This window comes from Emydura macquarii, unplaced genomic scaffold (assembly GCF_026122565.2).
Source record: "Emydura macquarii macquarii isolate MOO-44397 ecotype Brisbane River unplaced genomic scaffold, CSIRO-AGI_Emac_v2 contig_2473, whole genome shotgun sequence".
Classification (NCBI taxonomy): Eukaryota; Metazoa; Chordata; order Testudines; family Chelidae; genus Emydura; species Emydura macquarii.
The window spans coordinates 37756430-37777132 of NW_027132610.1; the positions used below are offsets into that span (position 1 = coordinate 37756430).

The following is a 20703-nucleotide window of genomic DNA, read 5'->3' on the forward strand; positions in this document are numbered from 1 at the left end:
TCATGCCAGACTGATACTCATTGTGTCAGCTTAGCTAAGACAATGCTGGTTCTTTCACCTTTACAATTTATCTGTTCGACCTCACAGACCCCATTCCCTCCTTCTCAAGCTACTAACACAACACCACAGTCAGAGTTGGCATCCAGTGGTGAGCAGTCTGCATTTCACAGTGTGGATGAAGTTAGATGAAGAGGAAGAATGATATTTAGAAGTAGTTTGTCCTACTTAATAGTAGAACCCTCTACTAGGTCTATTTCTTTGTCCAAGTGGAGACAGTTTGTTGGTTTGGTCACTGGCTCAGGGAATTCAGCCAATGCTAGCCTGCATTCAGGACATTTTGGACTACATATTAATAATCTTCAGGTCTGTCTCTCAGCTCACTGAGAGTCCACTTAGCGACAATTTTGACATTCCATCCTCTAATCCAAGGGAAGTCAGATTTCTCTAACTCCATGTAGTAAGATTTCTGAAAGGCATTGTCTATCCTCCTTACATCTGTAAAAGAAGCTGTTACTTTGTGGGATCTTAACACTGCTGGCTGTCCTTGTGGGACCTTTGTTTAAGCCCTTAGCAACTCATTCTCTGTCCCTTCTGTGCCAAAAAATAACCTTTCTTATGGACATAATATCCACAAGGAGAGTAAGTAAATTGAAGGCCATAATGATGCGGCCTCCATATATGCAGTTTTTCAAAGACAAGGTGACCTTAAAGCCATACTTTAATTGTTGTCTAAATCAGTTTCATCTTAACCACACAATAGACATTCCTGTATTTTTTCCTAAGCTTCACTCAAATGCAGATGACGAGCTAGTCATTGTTCATTGGATGTGAGATGGTCTTTGGAATTCTATATGGAAAGGACTGAACCATTTCATTTATCACCTTGACTTTTTGTCTCCTTTGCGGATCGAATGAAGGGTCAGGCAGCTTCTGCACAGAAGATTTCCAGATGGATTTCTTCCTGCATTACGATAGCATATAGGGTCACTCAGACCACACTTCCACAGAGATTGGTGGCTCATTCGATGAGGGCCCAGGCAGCTTTAGTCAATTTTTTCAGTGAGGTGACTATATTGGGTATTTGCAGGGTCACTATCTGATTTCTCGTGCATTACTGTTACCAGGCACTACCCTATTGTGTGCTGCATCTATATCAGATGCAAACTTTGGAAAGGCAGTTCTGCAGTCACTGTTTAACTAGACTCTGAGCCCCACCTCCATCTGTTACTACTTGTGAGTCGCCTGAGTGGAATACATGTCTGCAACCACTCAAAGAAACAAAAATGGTTACTTACCTGTTCTGTAACTGTTCTTTTGAGATGTAGGTGCAGACATGTATTCCACAACCCACTGTCTCCTATGTATCGGAGTCTCCAATATAGGATTCCAGTGTGAAGAAACTGAGGGCAGGGGTCAGGACAATGCTGCTCTTTTAAATCGCTTTAGGAAGGGATTCAAGGGCCAGAGGGAACACATGTGCCCCACTGGGTACTGCTAGGCAAAGTTCTCCATCTTTGGCACACTGGGCACATGCACCACTCAGTGGAATACACTTCTGCACCCATATCTCAAAGAACAGCAGATACAAAAGATGTAACTAACATTTTTCAATTTTACTATAATTATATTGTTTTGAGGATCAATATTTTTAAAATATTGGATACATCTTTTTTGTTTTTTTGCAGTGGAAAATGAAGATGAAGCAGAAAGAATTCTCTTTTCCTATGGGTATGGTGCAAATGTTCCGACAACAGCCAAAAGGCGGCTAAAACAAAGGTGAAAACTATGTCTCCCTGGTTTAAATCTAAACTAAATGAAAATATGTTCAGTATATCATCAATTATTGAAGCCAGCCAATTTGAGTGATGCAAAGTAATTTTGTTTTATGTAACTATCCAATATGTGGAAGTAATCTTTAAAACTGTGGTTTTGTGGTTAATGTGTATACATAGGTGTGTGGATATTTTTCTGGGTTATTAAAGCTTCGTGTTTTTTCCTTTGTCTTTCAAAAAGATGTGTGTCTGGATGCCTTTTAGTATTCAAAACTCAAATAGCTGTAAAATCAAACCAGTTAAAATTAATTTTAAGCTATTCAGAAAAACTGCCATTGTTTATTGTAACACATAAATAGTGAACTCAGAAGCACAGTTGTCAGGAAATGGAAAAAGTCCAAGGTTTCAGAGCATTATTCTCTCATCTGATTTGAGTGCATACAAGGCCTGATTCACCTGTGTGTGTCTCCAGTTTAATTTGGTTTAACTTCACTGAAGTCTGTGAAGTAACGTCCGTCTAAAACTGAAAAATCACAGTGGGGAATTAGACCCATAGTATTTTCTGAATGTTAGAATGCTAACTATGTACCTAAATATATATATAATGTGGGCAAATTGATGTTTCTGCAAGAATCCTAAGTTTTTTTTAATGTCCTTTTGTGCTTTTAAATAATGAACCTTAACATTGGGTTAGAGATACAAGGGAGATGAGGTAATATCTTTTATTGGTCCAACTTTTGATGGTGAAAGCTTGTCTCTGTCACCAACAGAAGTTGCTCCAGTAAAAGATACTGCCTCACCCACCTTGTCTCTCTAATATACTGGGACCAATACAGCTACAACACTTAACTCTATATTAATGTAGGAATTTTTACATTAAATTTTCTTATTTTAAAGTGGGAAAGAGGGGAGGAAAACTGCTTAATAATGGTCACATAAACTGTCAATTGTAGGCTTAGATGCTGACACCTTATTATGAGGTATGGGGAGGGTCAATTCACAGCTTTGCTATTGATGATGATAGGTGAAATTGTGTTTCAGACAAGTATATCCAATTATGTCATGACTAATTTATCTGTGAAGTGGGAAAATGGGTTACTGTTTTAAAAGCTAGACTTAGAATTTTTGGGAAAACTGCAGAATGCAGCAAAAACCACAGAGTATAAAATACTATGATCTGTAATTTTTCTTTTATATACGTGAAAGAGACACTTCTTTATGGAGCACTGCCTGAAACCAAGTTTGAAGCTATTTTATTTGGCAATTTTGGAGTTAATCATGTGCCTGAATGAAGCCCCGCTGACTTCAAAAAGAGTTTATTTATATGTAGTTCTTTCATACTAGATCAGGTCCTTAGTCATTCCTGAATTGTGTTTAAGACATTTTGATAACATTCTGCTACCTACACATAGTTCTAACAAAAAGTGGAACTTGAGAAAAGCATTTGTTTTTCGTTTGCTCAAATTGTACGCAGTCCAAAAAAGGAAACCCTTCTCAAGTACGGCTGGCTTTTACCGCAGAAATTGGATCCACAACTTTTCATGTATTCACCCCCAAAATCAACAATTGTGTAATTTATTGAATATAATTTTTGGACAGTACTACACCACTATAATTATTTGAGAATATTAAGGACAAAAGGAGATAGTCCCATAAATCTTTACTCTCAGCATGAATCTGTGTACTGTTTCTGTTTACTTTGAATTTGTTTTTAAAATGGGTTATCTCAATATGTATCATACCAGGAACGCATTTTTCTCTGTACCTGTGCAAAAAGTTAAGATGTATACACTTATAGGCTTCATGCCAAGTAATAAGATTGGTACAGTATTTGATTTATAGACACATATTTTTCCTTCTCATATTAGTATTTACATCTAGATACTTTTCTTCGAAAACAGCATATATCTCCAAAATATCAGGTGTAAACCCTCCCCCCATTTTGCTTCACAAATTTTCAAAAGTTGAGTCCCCACTTAAGGAAGATTAAACTAAGCAGGTTTTCAGCTTTCCCATGTTTTGTTAAATTTTAATGCTATTCCATTTTAATTAATACATTTTCCACATTTCCCAGTTAGTCCTTTGCTCTCCTATCTCAATGTGCATGTCTCACACTTTGGAATATACTGCTGTAGCTACAGGTAATTTTCATAAACTCATAGACTATAAGGTCGGAAGGGACCATTATGATCATCTAGTCTGACCTCCTGCACAGTGCGGGCCATATAACTTCACCTACCCACTCCTGTAATAAACCCCTAACCTAAGACTGAGTTATTAAAGTCCTCAAATAATGATTTAAAGACTTCAAGGTACAGAGAATCCTCCAGCAAGTGACCCATGCCCCATGCTGCAGAGGAAGGTGAAAAAACCCTTGGGTTTATGCCAATCTGCCCTGGGGGAAAATTCCTTCCCGACCCCAAATATGGCAATCAGTTAAACCCTAACCATGTGGACAAGACTCACCAGCCAGTCACCTGGAAAGAATTCTCTGTAGTAATTCAGAACCCACTCCATCTAACATCCCATCACATGCCATTGAGAATCTTTACAGCCAGTAGTCATAGATTAGTCAATTGCCAAATTAGGTGGTCCCATCATACCATCCCCTTCATAAACTTATCAAGCTCAGTCTTGAAGCCAGCTTGGTTCCTTGCCCCCACTGCTCCCCATGGAAGGCTGTTCCAGACTTCACTCCCCTGATGGTTAGAAACCTGCGTCTAATTTCAAGTCTAGACTTCCTGAAGGCCAGTTTATATCCATTTGTTTTTGTGTCCACGTTGGTGCTGATCTTAAATAACTCCTCTCTCTCCCTGGTATTTGTCCCTCTGATGTATTTATAGAAAGCAATCATATCTTTCCTCAGCCTTCATTTGGTTAGGTTAAACAAACAAAGCTCTTTGAGTCCCCTCTCATAAGGTAGGTTTTCCATTCCTGAGATCATACTAGTAGCTTTTCTCTGCACCTGTTCCAGTTTGAATTCATCTTTCTTAAACATGGGAGACCAGAACTGCACACAGTATTCCAGATGAGGTCTGACCATATCCTTGTATAACGGTACTAATATCTCCCTGTCTCTACTGGAAATACCTCGCCTGATGCATCCTATAACCGCATTAGCTTTTTTTTTCACAGCCACATCACATTGGTGGCTCTTAGTCATCCCGTGATCAACCAATATGCCCAGGTCCTTCTCTTCCTCTGTCACTTCCAACTGATGCGTCCCCAGCTTATAGCAAAAGTTCTTGCTGTTAGTCCTTAAGTGCATGACCTTGAACTTTCCACTATTAAATTTATCCTATTTCTATTACTCCAATTTACAAGGTCATGCAGATCTTGTTGTATGATATCCCGATCTTTCTCTGTATTAGCAATACCTCCCAACTTTGTGTCATCAACATTGGCATAATTTTTTTCAATGAATATAGGTATAAATTTTCAGAACAAGTATAGATCTCTTTTTTTTATGTGCGCTGCAGTGTTCAGGATTTGCATAGGACTTGTATGACTAAAGCACAAAGTAAAAAGAGCTCAGTGAGACTTGACTTAAACTTGATTGAAATAAAAGCATTATTTCATAGAATCATAGAAGATTAGGGTTGGGACCTCAGGAGGTTATCTAGTCCAACCCCCTGTTCAAAACAGGACCAGCCCCAACTAAGCCATCCCAGCCAAGGCTTTGTCAAGCCACACTTTAAAAACCTCTAACGATGGAAATTCCACCACCTCCCTAGGTAACCCATTCCAGTGCTTCACCACCCTCCTAGTGAAAAAGTTTTTCCTAATACCAATCTAGACCTCATCCAACCTAGATCTCATACTTTCAAATAGTTTTGAAAACAGCAAATAGGACTTTCTAGTTTTAAGTTTTTGGTATGGTACATAATTTTCAATTGAAGAAATGGCTACATGCTCGTACTTTGGAATTAGCTTTTCATACTATTTTACAGAATCTGAATATGCAGTATGATCAAGTTTTTGAAAACACTGTTCTAATAGACATACTTTATTGCTTTAATCATAAGTATTTTAAATTTGTGACATTTGATTTATTTGCTTTAAAAAGAGACTTGCACATTAGAACAGACTTTTAAGAGGCAACATTCACTCAGATCTTTCTGCTTAAGCTTTTATTCAGTACAAGTACATGTGAAATATCACATTATTTCCACAGTCAATCTCTCCGCTTGAACCTGCACTGAACTCCTAAGCCTGTGTTTGTGATGACATAGTTTATTTCATTGCTCATAAATTCAGTATTATGACTTCACAGCAAGGTCAAGAAGGAAGAGAAAAATAATTGCAAAAGATCTAAAGTCTTATGTAGTTAACTAGTAAATGAAGCAAACATTTGAAAAACAAGTTGAGATAAATAATTATAGCAGGATTTACGTTAAAAGGTTCCTAATAAATCCGACTGTAAATATTCTTTGACTGATTGTCCGCATGTATTCCACTTCTTGTGCTCCTGCACCCCATGTGTGCAAGATCAGAATCTTTTGAACAGCAGTGTCCATTACAGCATGCCAGCACCCTGTACAGTGAGTGGAGTGGTCCCAACCACTTTCCAGTTTCTTCTTACCCACCTATGGCTGCAAGACAGAATATCTGCAGTTTCCACATCTCTGTGCACTGAGTGATTTAGCTTTTCACTTATAGTTGTTAATTTAGTTACTTATATCCTATTGGCCTTTGACATATTTAAAAAAAGATTTTAGGGGTTTTGAGCCCCAATGCCAAGACCACACTGGACATAGCAGAGTCCAAATCCCCAGGATTCAAGAACTGCTTCTCTTGCAAGGGAGCAATACCCATCAGTGATGGACCCGCTACATGCCTCTGCAGTCTGAGGAAGTGCATGTACTATGAAAGTGCTTTATATTCTTTTCCTTCTCTAAAATGACCTAGAACAAGTCCAGGAACTCTCAACTTACACTCTTTCTCCTTGAGAGTTTCATGAAAGCAAGAAGACTTCCTCCAAGCCAGACCACCTTTCAAAGCACCCTGGTAAGCCACTAGTTCACTCCAAGCTCCAGATTCTATTTAATGCCGATGAAATCCCATTCCTTCACCATGGAGTTAGCCTGAACTTCCTTCACCTCTTCAGCCCAATCCTACAAAAAGATAGGACAGAAGGAGCAACATTCTTAATATGAGTGGAGACATAGATTTTCTGTCTGGCCCCAAGCAGATCCAGCCTATGACAAAATTTAAGGCTCAGGTTAGATTCTACTAAGTCCTTGGCACTGATTGGCCACTGACCAACCTCAGCACACTCTCCATCCGTCCATGTCCCCAGTACCAGCAGTCATGGATCAAAGTATCTGGCATCGAAACAACAAGGCAGTCAATGTTGGAGTACGCAACACTGAAGCCAACAGTGTAAGAATGTTCTTTGAATCTTCTGGCACTGATTCTGAAAGCCCCAGCACTGAAAGAGCATGATCTGACTGAGACTCTGCCTCTGTACCAAATACCTTAACACTGACTGCTTCCATACTAGTAATTCTTTCTTCTGTGTCTTCACCCGCGGATCCTCTGTTCTTGTTACCTTTGCACTTCATGATACCAGTCGATGGTATTGGACAAGCCAAAGTCTCTATTTGCTATCTTCTGCTAAGAAGGTTTCTGATGTGGTACTGGTACTGCCTCAACATGAGCTGCCCATCTTTCTTGAACAGTTGACAGATTGGTCCACCCCTGGAGGAGGTATGTTTCTTCTCCTCCTTGGCCTTAGAGGACTGGGGTGATATGTCACTTAGCTACATACCTCAGTCCCCAGACCCAATCCTGTCTGAAAGGAAAAACTACAGGGATAATTGTGAACAAGACATGTCACAGGTTCTGCTTCAGAGGAGGAGCTGGTCACAACTCCCTTTTGGATGACTTTCTGATCACATGGTCACCAGGGCTTGTCTATGCCTACCCTCTGATTCCTTTGGTGCCGAGAGTCTTCAGGAAGATCAGTCGATACAATGACAGCCTCAGCATGGCCCAGATAATTTTGGTACTGGGACCGTGTGAACCTGTCAGGACTACCCATGATAGTGCTCATAACACACCCAGATGTGATCACGCAATCAAAGGAACATGTCCTGCACCCCTCAATCTTATAGCCTGCTGGTTGGTTGACATCTACTGATAGGTCTTGCTTGTTAGAAGTTCAAAAATATCCTGGCTTGCAGCAGAAAGGACTCAACCAGGCTCATTTACGCTGCTAATTGGATGAAGTTCTCTGTCTGGGCATTGGAGAATTATCTAACTCCTTTGGAAGCACTACCCTCCTGGATTACCTGTGGTTACATTAAAGCATTCAGTTTCTCTATAAGAATACATCTGGCAGCCATCTTTGCTCACCAGGTTCCGGGGAAAGACCACACTGTTTTTTCTCATCCAACAGCAACTAGAGAGCTCAAGGGTCTTGTTCGTTTTCCCATCATTCAGGGACATTCTGCCTCCTGAGACCTCCACATTGTTTTAGCAGGCTTAATGAGACCTCCATATATTCCTTGTACCATCTATTCATGAAGGCTATTACATCAATTAGAAGGATAGGTGAGATTTCAAACCCTTATGGTGGAACCACCTTAAGTTGCATTCCACAAGGACAAAGTGATTTTAAGACCTCAGCCCAGGTTTTTACCTGAAGTGGTTTCTGACTTTCATTATAACCAGATGATCCATCCATTTATCGTCTTCCCCAAGCCTTACATCACTCTGGGTGTAGCTAAATTCCATCCATTGGATGTTGTTAGGTCTCTTTCTTATTATCTGGACAGAAAAAAAGCCATTAGGAATTCTACTAGATTGTTCCTAGTATTTGCCAACATAGATCAGCATCTCTGTACTCAGACTGTCAAAATGGGTCTCGGATTGTATAACACATGCTCTGTAGTGATCCATTTAGATTTTCCTGGCAGATTAGGGCCCTTTTCACCAGAGCACAGTCACCCTCTGGTGCTTCCCTACAAGGTAACCAGTGTCAGATATTTACAGAGCAGTTACCTGGAGTTCAGTTCACACCTTCACCCAGCACTAGGCCTTGGTGGAATACTCCAGATTCAATGCCTGTTCGGCAGAGCAGTCCTGCAGTCATTATTCCAGTAGACACCGAGCACCTATCTTTAGAATATGAGTTACTGCTTGTGAGCCACCAAAAGTGGAATACATATGAACAATCACTGAAAAAGAAAGAACAGTTAGTCTACAGTAACTGTGATTCTTCTTCAAGTGCTTGCTCATGTCCATTCCATTGTAGGTGTGCGCACGCCTCTGTGCATGGTTACTGGAACTTTTTTCCCTTTAGCAGTACCTGGCACCGGGGCTCGTCGTCATCACGATCGACGACGCCAAAAGGTCATTCTCCAGAGCACCAAAGCACCCACAGCGTGGGTCATCACTCACCCTCCACTCGGCACCATACAGCGGGAGCCTCCGATGCAGCCCCACCGTGGTCATCTGACAGTCAGCGTCCTCTCAAGAGGATGGCTACCGGGAGAGTTGCCGCTTCCAGCAAAAGATGCTGGAGCACCCCTCTGCTCCGTATTGAGGACCTTGGGGTTTCCAGTGGGACTGGGTCTGCTGTCGTTCAAGTTGTCTATGGGGCAGTCCGCACCACTAACACTGGAGAAAAACCATCATTCGGCCTCTGAGAACGACGATTTGGACCCCCCAAGAAGGGACCTCTGTTGGGGCCTCTCATCAACGGGAAGGGATGCCATCATCCACCGCACCCCTTCAGTCCTCCTCTTCCCCGGATGAAGCAGTCACCCAGGAACCATCAGTGCCCCTGGATGATTTCAGGGCGCATCAAGAGCTTCTCAAGAGGTTGGCTTCCAACTTGGGGTTGGAGGCGGAGGAGCTAAAGGAGGCATCATATAGTCTCTTTAAGGTCCTTGCAGTGGCCACTCCAGACCGAGTTGCCCTCCCCATGCATGAAGGGGTATTAAAGATAGTGAAGTCCCTGTAGCATCAGTAGCCCCAACCTCTAAAGGAGCCGAAAAGAAATATGTCCCGGCCAAAGGATTTGAGTACCTTCTCACCCACCCCTCTCCCGGTACCCTGGTGGTAGATGCTGCCAACCAGTAGGATAGGCAGAGACAGCCCAGTTCCACACCCAAAAATAAAGGGAACAAGAAATTGGACTTGTTTGGGAGAAAAGTTTATTTGACAGCAAGCCTGCAGTTTCGCATTGCCAATCAGCAGGCTCTCCTGGGCAGGTACAATTTCAGTCTCTGGGACTCTCTAAAGCACTTTATGGATGCGTTGCCCCAGGACCAGGAGCTGGACTTAAGCACCCATCCTGGAGGAGAGTATTACAGTGGCCACAGCAGCACTGCAGGCATATTCAGACGCAGCAGACTCAGCGGACGGAGCCATGGCCTCCGCCATCTGTATGCATAGGTTCTCGTGGCTGCAATCCTTGAGTCTGTCCCAGGAGGTCCAACAGTTCATCCAGGAGCTACCCTTTGACGGGTCGGTCTTGTTTTCGGACCAGACGGATGCGAAGTTGCATGGTCTGAAAAACTCAAGGGCCACACTCTGCTCCTTGGGTCTTTATACGCCACAGGCCTCAAGGCACCAGTTCTATCCTCAGGGCCAGCAACAGCAGAGATTCAAGCCACAATAGTTCACAGAAAGGGACAGAAATAGGGGGGTGTAGGAGACGTCGACCAGGGTCCATCTCAGCCCCCCAGCAAGGGTCGTCTAGGCGATCCAGTAATCAAAGGTGATCATTTTGAAGATGCGCCCGCGGATGGCATTCCAGCCTGTTCCCTGAATCCCCTGCCCATCCCTTCTTGAACCACCTAATTCCCTTCCTGTCCAAATGTGCCAAGGTCACTTTGGACGGCTGAGTCCTTGGCATAGTTTTGGCAGTCTGTGCCCTCCAGTTTGCTTCTATCCCTCCCAACAGCCCCTCTCCCCGTCCCTCTTCAGAGACCCCTCTCATGAGCAACTCTTCATGCAGGAGGTAGAGACCTTTCTCAGCCTGTGGACCGTAGAAGGGGTTCCACTGGATATGAGGGGAAAAGGGTTTTACTTGAGGTACTTCCTCATCCCCAAAGCAAAAGGGGATCTCAGGCCTATACTAGACCTGCATCATCTCAACAAATATCTCAAGAGACTGAAATTTCACATGGTCTCCCTTGCCTCCATCATTCCCTCCCTGGATCCAGGAGGCTGGTATGCCGTTCTCGACCTAAAGGACACATACTTCCATATTTCTATTTTCCCCAGCCACAGACGTTTCCTCCATTTTGTGGTGGCTGGCTCCCACTACCAGTTTATAGTGTTGCCCTTTGGCCTTTCCTCAGCCCCAAGGGTGTTTACAAAATGTATGGTTGTAATGGCGACGCACCTGAGGCGCAAGGGGGGGTCCAAATTTTCCCATATCTGGACAATTGACTAATCTGGGGCAGGTCCAGGGCCCAGGTCCAGAACAATGCAAGTCTGACATGTGCCACCTGCCGCTGGCTGGGCCTGCTAATAAATGAGCAGAAGTCCACATTAACTCCGGTGCAGCAGATAGAGTTCATCAGGATGGTCCTGGACACTTTCCAAGCCAGAGCTTTCCTGCCCCAGCCATGCTTCGAGGCGATGTCCATCATCATCGCTCACCTGCACCTCTGCCTGACTACAACAGTACTGTCTGCAGCTGTTAGGCCACATGGTGGCCTGCACTTACATGGTGAGGCTGGCTCAGCTAAGACTCAGACCACTTCAGTTGTGGGTTGCCTCGGTTAATACCCTGAGCAGACATTCCCTGGACCAGGTGGTCACAGTCTCCCCCCAGGTCCTGACCGCACTAGACTGGTGGCAGAGCCCTGGGGCAGTGTTGAGGGGTGTGCCATTCGAGGAGCTAGTCCCCTCGGTCACTCTGGTATCGGACACCTCTGACTTAGGGTGTGGGGCCCATATCAGCTCCAACCTCGGTACTGAAGGGGTCTGGTCGATGGAGGAGGTGCATGCACATCAATATGAGAGACTTATGGGCTAGTCACCTAGTCTGTGGAGTGTTCCTCCATTTTATTATGAGCAAGGTGGTGCAGGTACTGACAAACAATACAGCAGCCATGTATTAGATCAACAGACAAGGGGGAGCCCGCTCCTCAGCCCTCTGCAAGGAGGCCATTTGTCTGTGGGACCTGACTGTGAGGCACAATTTTCACATAATAGCCTCTCATCTACCTGGAGTGAGGAACAATGAGGCAGACCATCTCAGCAAGTCATTCTTACCCCGCCATGACTGGTCGCTTCATCCAGATGTGATCTCTATGATTTTCCAAAGGTGGGGCTCTCCCCAGGTGGACCTGTTTGTGTCAACATGGAACAGGAAATGCGCAAGTTCTGCTCCCTCATGCTCTGGAGGCCGGGTCGCTTTCCGACACCTTCCTTCTGCAGTAGTTGGGGAGCTTCATGTACGCATTTCCATCCATTCCTCTTCTTTACAAGTCTTGCTGAAAATCAAGAGGGACAAGACAGACGTTAACTTAATTGCATCAGCCTGGCTGCGCCAGCACTGGTTCAGCATGCTTCTGGACCTATCGGTCACCCCCCCGCTGGAGCTACCAACATGGCACAATCTCCTGTCCCAGGACTACGGTTGCTTGCTACACCTGGACCTGGACTCCCTACACTTCACGGCATGGAGGCTCTGTGGCTGAGCACAGACGTATGAGCCTGTTCATGCAAATCCTCCTGGATAGCAGGAAACCTTCCACGCAGGTCGTGTATCGGGCAAAATGGAAGCTGTTTTCCTGTTGGGCAGAGTCCCAGGGTATTTTGCCTGGGTTGTTGCCGATACAGGTGATCCTGGAGTACTTGTTGCAATTAAAACTCCAGAGACTAGCATGGCTTCCCTGGAGGTCCACCTAGCAGCTATATCGGCGTGCCACCAGCCTTTGGAGGGGAGATGAGTTATCTCCCACACTATGACAATTAGGTTCCTGAAAGGGGTGGAGAGACTCTGTCTGCAAGTCTGAGACCTGGTGCCTCCCTGGGATCTCAGCCTCGTCCTCTTGTGGCTCACAGGGCCCCCCTTCAAGTCCATGGCTACATGCCCTTTACTGTTGCTGTCATGGAAGGTGGCCTTCCTGGTGGCCATTACCTCGGCAAGGAGGGTCTCCGAGATCAGGGCAGTGACCTTGGAGCCTCCTTATACTGTGTTCTATAAAAACAAAGCCCAGTTGCAGCCACATCCGGCCTTCCTGCTAAGGTGGTTTCCCAATTTCATTATAACCAATATATTTTTCTCCTCGTGTTTTTTTCCCAAACCGCATGGTTCAGAGAAGGAGAGGATGTGGCACACGGTAGATATTAGACGGGTGTTAGCATTCCACATCGAGAGCATGAGACCGTTCCAGAGATCTACGCAATTCTTCGTAGCAATGGCTGATTGGATGAAAGGCTTACCTGTTTCCACCCAGCGCATCTCATCGTGGATAACTTCCTGCATCAAGTTCTGCTATGAGCAGATGAAGGTGCCCCTTACGGGGATAATTACAGCTCACTCAACCAGAGCTCAAGCTTCATCCACAACCTTTCTAGTGAGAGAGCCTGTGCAAGACATCTGCAGGGCTGCCACCTGGTTATCTGTACACACCTTTACGTCCCACTACTCCATTGTGCAGCAGATGCATGACGAGATGGGCTTCGGCAAAGCGATGCTACAGGTAGCTCATCTGTAACTTCGGGCCTCCTCCAAGGTATTGCTTGTGAGTCACCTACAATGGAATGGACATGAGCAAGCACTCGAAGAAGAAAAGAGCATCATTTACTTTGTAGCTTTGTAACTTTTACTTTGTAACTGTTGTTCAAAATATGTTGATCATGTCCATTCCATGACCCATCCCCGCTGCCAGAGTTGGTGACAAGAAGGAACTGAGGGGGGGCGTAGGGCCGGCAGCACCTCATATACCGCAGCATGTGCTCAGGGCTCCAGGGGGTACCGGAGCCGGCCCTATGGGTACTGCTAAAGGGAAAAAAGTTCCCGTAACTGTGCATGGAGACATGCACACACCGACAATGGAATGGATATGAGCAACACATCTTGAAGAACAACAATTACAAGGTAAGTAACTGCCTTTTCTTTGAGAGGTATTGTTCACATGTATTCTACGTCTCGGCCTCCTTCCCTGCTACTATGGAGACCTTAGCAGTATGGATTCTGTGGTAGGGAATGAACTGGATATTGGTGCAGGTACACTGCCATTTATGCCCTGAGGTGTGGGCATTGCTGTTCAGAAGTTTCCAATCTCATGTGCATGGGGTGCATACACATAAGAAGTGCAAATACATGATGACAACACATCTTGAAGACCCATATACTCTGTAAGTTAAGTGACCATTATTTAAAACCTGAAGTCCATTCCAATGTTATACATAATTATATCACTTAACATTATTTTCTGTAATAATGTACAGTATTTTTTTGTTTTATCAGATGGTAAGAGCTTTCTAATATAATTACTTACAGTGAACTGATATAACGTAAAATCATAGAGGTAAATTACTTTAGTGAACAAAATATCACAATTAAGTTTCTGTGGGACTGTTAGTTCAGTGCAGTTAAAATTGTAGCATTGACTTGTTCTTCCAATTTTGACTTATTTATCATTTACTGTGTATTTTTACATTTAAGCATTAGTGAAAAATGAAAGCTAGCAAGTTCTGAAATATAAGTGTGAGAATGCATTTTACATGTTTTGGTAAACATTCAATTTGATCTTTTTTGCTTTTTTTTTTTTTTTGGCAGTGTTCACTTGGCAAGAAGGTTATTGCAGCTAGAAAAGCAAAACTCATTGCTTGTTAAAGATCTGGAACATCAGAAAGAACAAGTCACACAGATTTCACAAGAGGTAAATTACTTCCACAAAAGAAAGAAATATATAATGAGATTATAAATATTGCAGAGCAGCCCTTTGTAGAATAGTTATTTTCTAAACAAAGCTTATTACGTATTTGCTTGCCGTCTCAAAATGACCTTACAATTAACAAAAATACATTTATGGTAGACCTTTTCAGAGCAATTTATAGTGTATGGTAAAACAGAGAACAAAAGAAGAGATTACTTCACAGACTAAACAATAATGTAGGCTAGACAAAGCTCTGATTTCTGAGCAGATGACTAACTAGCAAAACTAGTTTGGTATTTTCTATGATGGTTAATTTTTCAACTAGTACCTCATTACTTTTTACACAGGTCTGCTTTTTTCAATCCTTTTTAAGATATTAATTACCTGTAAAAGCTCCCTACTTTTGCTACGTTGTTCAGGCCCTTTAGTCTTTGAACATACAAATCTAGGTTATATCTGGGTGATATCTGATAATATCATAATGCTGCTTATTTTAAGGAAAAGTCTGTATTCTGTTTTTTAAAAAATGTTCTCTAACTTAACATTAGTTTAATGCTTGATAAGTACCTATATATTTTACAATACATTATTTTAATCACTTTACTAGCTAAAATCATATTACTTTGACATGGAGAATGAATAATGAAAACACAGAAGGAAATCCCACAGACTCAAGTTCAGTAATGCCTAGAATTTTTTTAAAAGTAACATTTTCCTTCAAACACTCATTTTAAGAATGAGAGAGTTTCATTAGTCTTAAATTATGAGAGGTTACATTATCACCACCTTATTGAAGTCCCAGGCAGATTATGCTTTAGTTGTGCAGTTTAACAGTTTGATTTTAAGATTATTGTAGCACTTACTTTGGATGACAGAACTATACTGTACCCTTACAAATGTCCCTTTAATTTAGAAAGGGCTTTGACTTTAGAAATGGCTCCGACTACATTTTTAGGTGATGAGTTTTGGGGCCTGCCAATCATGACACTTTTAACACTTTAAAAGCTGTTTTAATTATGTTGAAGGTAGATTTATAGTAATTTGACACTGCCAGACATAGTTTGAATTGGGAGGGTGTGCAGAGGAACTACGTACCTCTACCTCCCTCAAGCTTTCTTCATGGGCTCCAGAAACTAAACTTTTATTGGTCCAAGTACTTCAGTGAATGAAAGTACACAGAGGTTCTGATTAAAGCTAAGGATATGATTTTTCATGATGACACCAAAGAGCTAGAGGAAGGACAGCTGTCAGTGACTTCCAGTATGACTACTGGGCTGATTGTGCCCAGAAAATATCCCATACAGAGCAGTCTCCATCTTGCAAAATCTCCCCAAGAATCAGGACCAAACACTTCCTGATTATCTCATCTTCTTTGTGCATGGAATGAGGGTTTAAACAAGGAGGGTCTTACAACTAGACATTGAAGCAATCATTTATTGCAAGTTACAGTGGGGGAGGTCTAGGTTGGATAATAAGAAAAGCTTTTTCACTAGGAGGTGAAGCACTGAAATGGGTTGCCTAGGGAAAGTGGTGGAATCTCCTTCCTTAGGGGTTTTTAAGGTGCAGCTTGACAAAGCCGTGGCTGCGATGATTTAGTTGGGGTTGGTCCTGCTTTGAGCAGGGGCTTGGACTAGATGACCTCCTGAGATCCCTTCCAACCCTAATCTTCTGTGATACTGTGATTTGCCGTACAGTGCACAAGGGACCAGCCCATGCCATGTCTACACCAGCAACTCTGATCCCCTACTACCTGTGCAGGACACCTGCTATACAGTTACAACAAATGGCTATCAAAACTACAATATCTTCCCCCACAGTCCTAGCCAAATCCTATGTGCTGTGAAGAAAGAGAAAAACCCATGCCGTTAGTAACCACTTTGCAATGTAGCAAAAGTTCTTCCTAGCCCCCTAATAGGGCCCTGGCAAAACTAAGAGGAGGTGGAAGATCTACCAATAATAATAGGAAAGGGGGAAAAATAAATCCAAGGGAAAGGTGTTTGAGAGAAGTAAACAGATTAGATCAGCAGTCCACACCTGTGAGAAACAATATAAACGGTCCACCTCTCTTTGTACCTTTGGACCAGTCAGATGTCCCTGCAGCTCACTAATGGGTCACTAAGGATTCAGGCGTGGAAAATAATGGCCTCCAAGCTCTTATGAAGACCTCCCCACTCGTGAGGCTTCCAAAGAGGTGTTGGAAGAACAGCACTTTTTCTTTCCCCTTGCTGGCCAAGATCCCAGGAGTGTCTTTTTCCTACCAATCGTCCCAAATTGTCCACCACCAATTTAAGTAGGGCTTTTTATTAAATCCCTTGTGGTTGCAAAGAAAACTGTGCATGGAGTGTAAAAATGTAATAAAATGTGGCTGAGTTTGTAGAGAGCCTGAAACAATAATAGTTCTGAAACGTCTGAGCTGATCATGTTTATTTCAGTGAGTTATTAATTCAGATACCTACTGATAATTATTTAAGTGTCCAAATATACTATTTCATTTTTTGTAGAAAGCCTGCAGGAAAAGAGAGGGGGATGTTTTTTATAATAAGGTCCATGCAATCTACTGTAAGTGACATTTAGGTTCTATAAGAGTGCATTGCTTGGGAAAGTACAACCCCATATTTTTCCCCCAGTCATGAATGAACCAAACCTAATGTTTCTATCAGAGCTTCACAGAGCATCTGAGCCCAAAGGAAAGGAAGTCAAGCCCCTCAGAGAACACAATTATATTTTTAATATAGGCCCAATCTAGTATGAATAGCATCTCATGTTGGCATCTCAGGTGGGAGAGACTTGTTTTTTCCACTGTAATTTAGAAGATTGCCATTATCTTCTGATTTCCAATTTAGATCCCTGTTGTCTCCTTACTAAAACTGGGGGTGGGGGATGAGGAAGCTGATATTCTCTTAAATGTGAATTGAGGAAATTAGTTTGAGATCCAATGAAGTGAGAGTAAAATTCCAAGAGACCCCATATGCATATGACTACTATGGTGGTAGTTCTGTATTATCTAGGCTTCAGTGATATCCTTCTTTGTCCGAAGTATGACTGTGGCTCGCCAGGTGTTCATGGCTATTCTGGACATGTTACGGTTTTGAGACATAGGATCATAAACCATGTAGAAAGAAAAAATATTTTCTGTTTACTGGTAAAGACTGTAAAGAAAATAAAAACTGTTTAGAGTCAGCAACTGAAACAATGATAATTCCTAAAAAAAAAAAAAAAAAAAAAAAAAATTGTTTTGTTTTGGGTTTTTTTTTAATAATTTCATGCTGAAGAATATGCTTGAAAGTAGCACTATCATATAAACTTTTTTTAAAAAGTCATCTGGTTTGTTAACGTTGGAGATTTCAAATTTGTTAAATTAGTTTTAAATTCTAACAAATTTAATTTCTGCAGGCATAAGCTTTTGTGGGCTATAACCCACTTCTTACGCTTGCAGAAATTAAATTTGTTAGTCTTCAAAGTGCTACAGGACTCTTGTTGCTTTTGCTGTATACAGACTAACATGGCTACCCCTCTGGAACTAGTTTTAAATTATTATTATATCACAAACAAATAAACAGAATCATTAAGCCACCTTATATCTTTTCATAGGTTCTTAAGATAGGCGTGAGCCACCGCCTGTTGACTTCAACGAATTTGAAACATAATTTTTAGAAGTTCCTGTACAAGGGTGTAAAACATTGTGCTTAAATACTACACGGAAAGCTCTTCTGATTATCAAGCAGAATGGAAGTTAGCTTCTCAAGGATAGAAGGCTCCTATTCAGCTTGTGTTATATATGGTATCTCTCAAAGATGGCCACCAGCAGCAGATGGTTTAGAAATATCCATTCTATTCAGTAAAATTGTGTTCAGTGGTCTTCTTGCTGTGTTGGACCCGAAGAAGAGCTCTGTGTAAACTTGAAAGCTTGTCTCTCTCACCAACAGAAGTTGATCCAATAAAAGATATTACCTCGCTTCTCTCATTCGGTAAAATTGACAGTTACAATATAATGATAAATTCTTTTCTTACATTAGAAATTTATTGAGGCAACAAAGAGAAAGGCAAGGCCTGGAGATTCTAAAAAATCAAATAGAGTAGGGGCAATTATTGAAGAAAGATATATGGTAGTCATTTTTTTTACAAGGACTAACACTGAGAAATTATTGACAGAATATATGTTTATTATAATACTTTGTAACCTAATACATTCATATTTCCTGAAAACAAACACTACAGAAGTAAACCAGTAGTAAATGAATGGTAACATCATAAAGAAATGAGGAACTATTAAGCCCTCTCTTTCTTAATTTGTAACCAAAAAAAATATTTAGAAAGTTTTTTTTTATTATTAATCTGTTTTTTTTCTGATTCTCATTCACCTTTCACATGCTAAAAATCATACTTAAAATTGGCAGTTTTGCATTTTACAAAATATAGCCCCAGTCTTCAAAGACTAGTTAACTTTAAGTGTATTAGTCCTGTTGAACTCAGTGAGACTACTCATATATTTAGAGTTAAACATGTGTAAGATTTTTCAAGTTCAGTAAGTAAAATATATATGGTTTGCTATTCTTCCTCACGTCAAGTGGAACCAGTATTAGAGCTCTTAGTCTTGGAATTGAGGACTGATATGCACACCTGCTCCTGCAAGTCCCCATGGTTTTCCTTCCAACATGTAGGCAAAAGCAGCGCTCCTACATGAAATGTTTACTTCTCAACCTTCCTTAGGATTCTTTGCCTTGACCACATCTAAATGTAATATTTCTGCCTCTTGGTTCTTCCCTGTTTTGATAGTTTATTTTCTGGTCCTCCTCAAGGTGAATGTTCTCTAGCCAGGAAAGTCTTCTGCTTCCACTTCTACCAGACATCAAAATACAGTTCTGACACAGCCCTCTGTTCTAGTGGACAAACCTCAGTGCTACTTCCTCAGTTGTTGAAAATAGTCAGGTCTAGAGAGGATTCTCACAAATGTAGCAAGAACTTAACAAAAATAATCAATTGGGCAACATGAAGGCAAATGAAACTGAATGTAGACAAGTGCAAGTTAATGTATATTGAAAGAAGCAATCTGAATTGTAATTATAGTATATAGTTAATCTTTGGAAGTCATTATTTAAGACAGGAGTATAGCTGGATTCAAAGAAGGATTAGACATTTACATGATCACTAAGATCATCAGATACAACCTGTAAAAAATGTGAGAAATATTCTTTGGGGCATAAACCAACTGCTAATTGCATGGAGTTAGGGAGAAACTACCCTATACATATATTAGTGAATAATTGTCCATGATGTTGTTTTATACCTTCTTCTGAAACTTTTGGTGCTGGACTCTGTCAGAGACTGCATGCTGAACAAAAGGGGGCTGAATTAGATTGGCTTAATTTGATATGGCAGTTCCTGTGTTGTCTATTCCATTTGATAGGCCATCCTGCAAATTAAGATTAATATTCCAAGCTTTAAATGGATCTCTATCGCAGCTATTATATGGAAACTCATTTTGTCATCTTAATGAAAAGACTCTTTGACAGTTCTTCGGCTTGGAAAGCTAGTGGATATCAAGATTAATGTTTTATTCCTCATCAATTGATTAAAGGTAATGTGTTTAAAAGCTTTCATTTTTTTTCTGTAAAGTAACTTGGAATTTCTGTACAGACATGAAATAGCTGTTCTCCTGCCTCATTTTTTTTCTCAAATGGGAATGAGAGGAGATTACTGTGCATACCCTAGATCTTAGGAAAGTCTTAAAATATTATTTAAGTAGGACTTGTTTCTTAAAGAAATAAGATTTAATTTTTAAGTGCAAAAAAATGAGACAACTGGTCTCTGTCATCTTTGGCATATGTAGATTGTTTCATCTGTTTGGGAATTTTATAAACTAACTAGAAAAACTTCTCCCCCTTCAGTTAAAGATCATTCTGTTAGAACTGTCTGTACCTTGGCAATAAAAGGTATTCCTTGGCACAAAAAAATTATCAGGCAATAGTCCAAATGTCTATACACACCAAGATTTGACAGTAGAAGTAACTGATGTTTTGTCTTCAGTCCACACTTCTTTTGGGGAATGATCTTGTAATCACTTGTGATGCAAGTCC

At 41.5% G+C, this 20703-nt stretch overlaps 1 protein-coding gene across 2 annotated transcripts in view; it reads left to right on the forward strand.

Moving 5' to 3' along the window:
- The window catches only part of PIBF1 (progesterone immunomodulatory binding factor 1), a 176419-nt gene that overhangs the window by 98443 nt on the left and 57273 nt on the right, over positions 1–20703 (forward strand). For both annotated transcript variants that reach the window (XM_067562782.1, XM_067562783.1), the window contains exons 13-14: positions 1686–1776; positions 14527–14629. In XM_067562782.1, coding sequence (XP_067418883.1) covers positions 1686–1776; positions 14527–14629 — 194 coding nt within the window. The remainder of the gene's footprint in view (positions 1–1685; positions 1777–14526; positions 14630–20703) is intronic.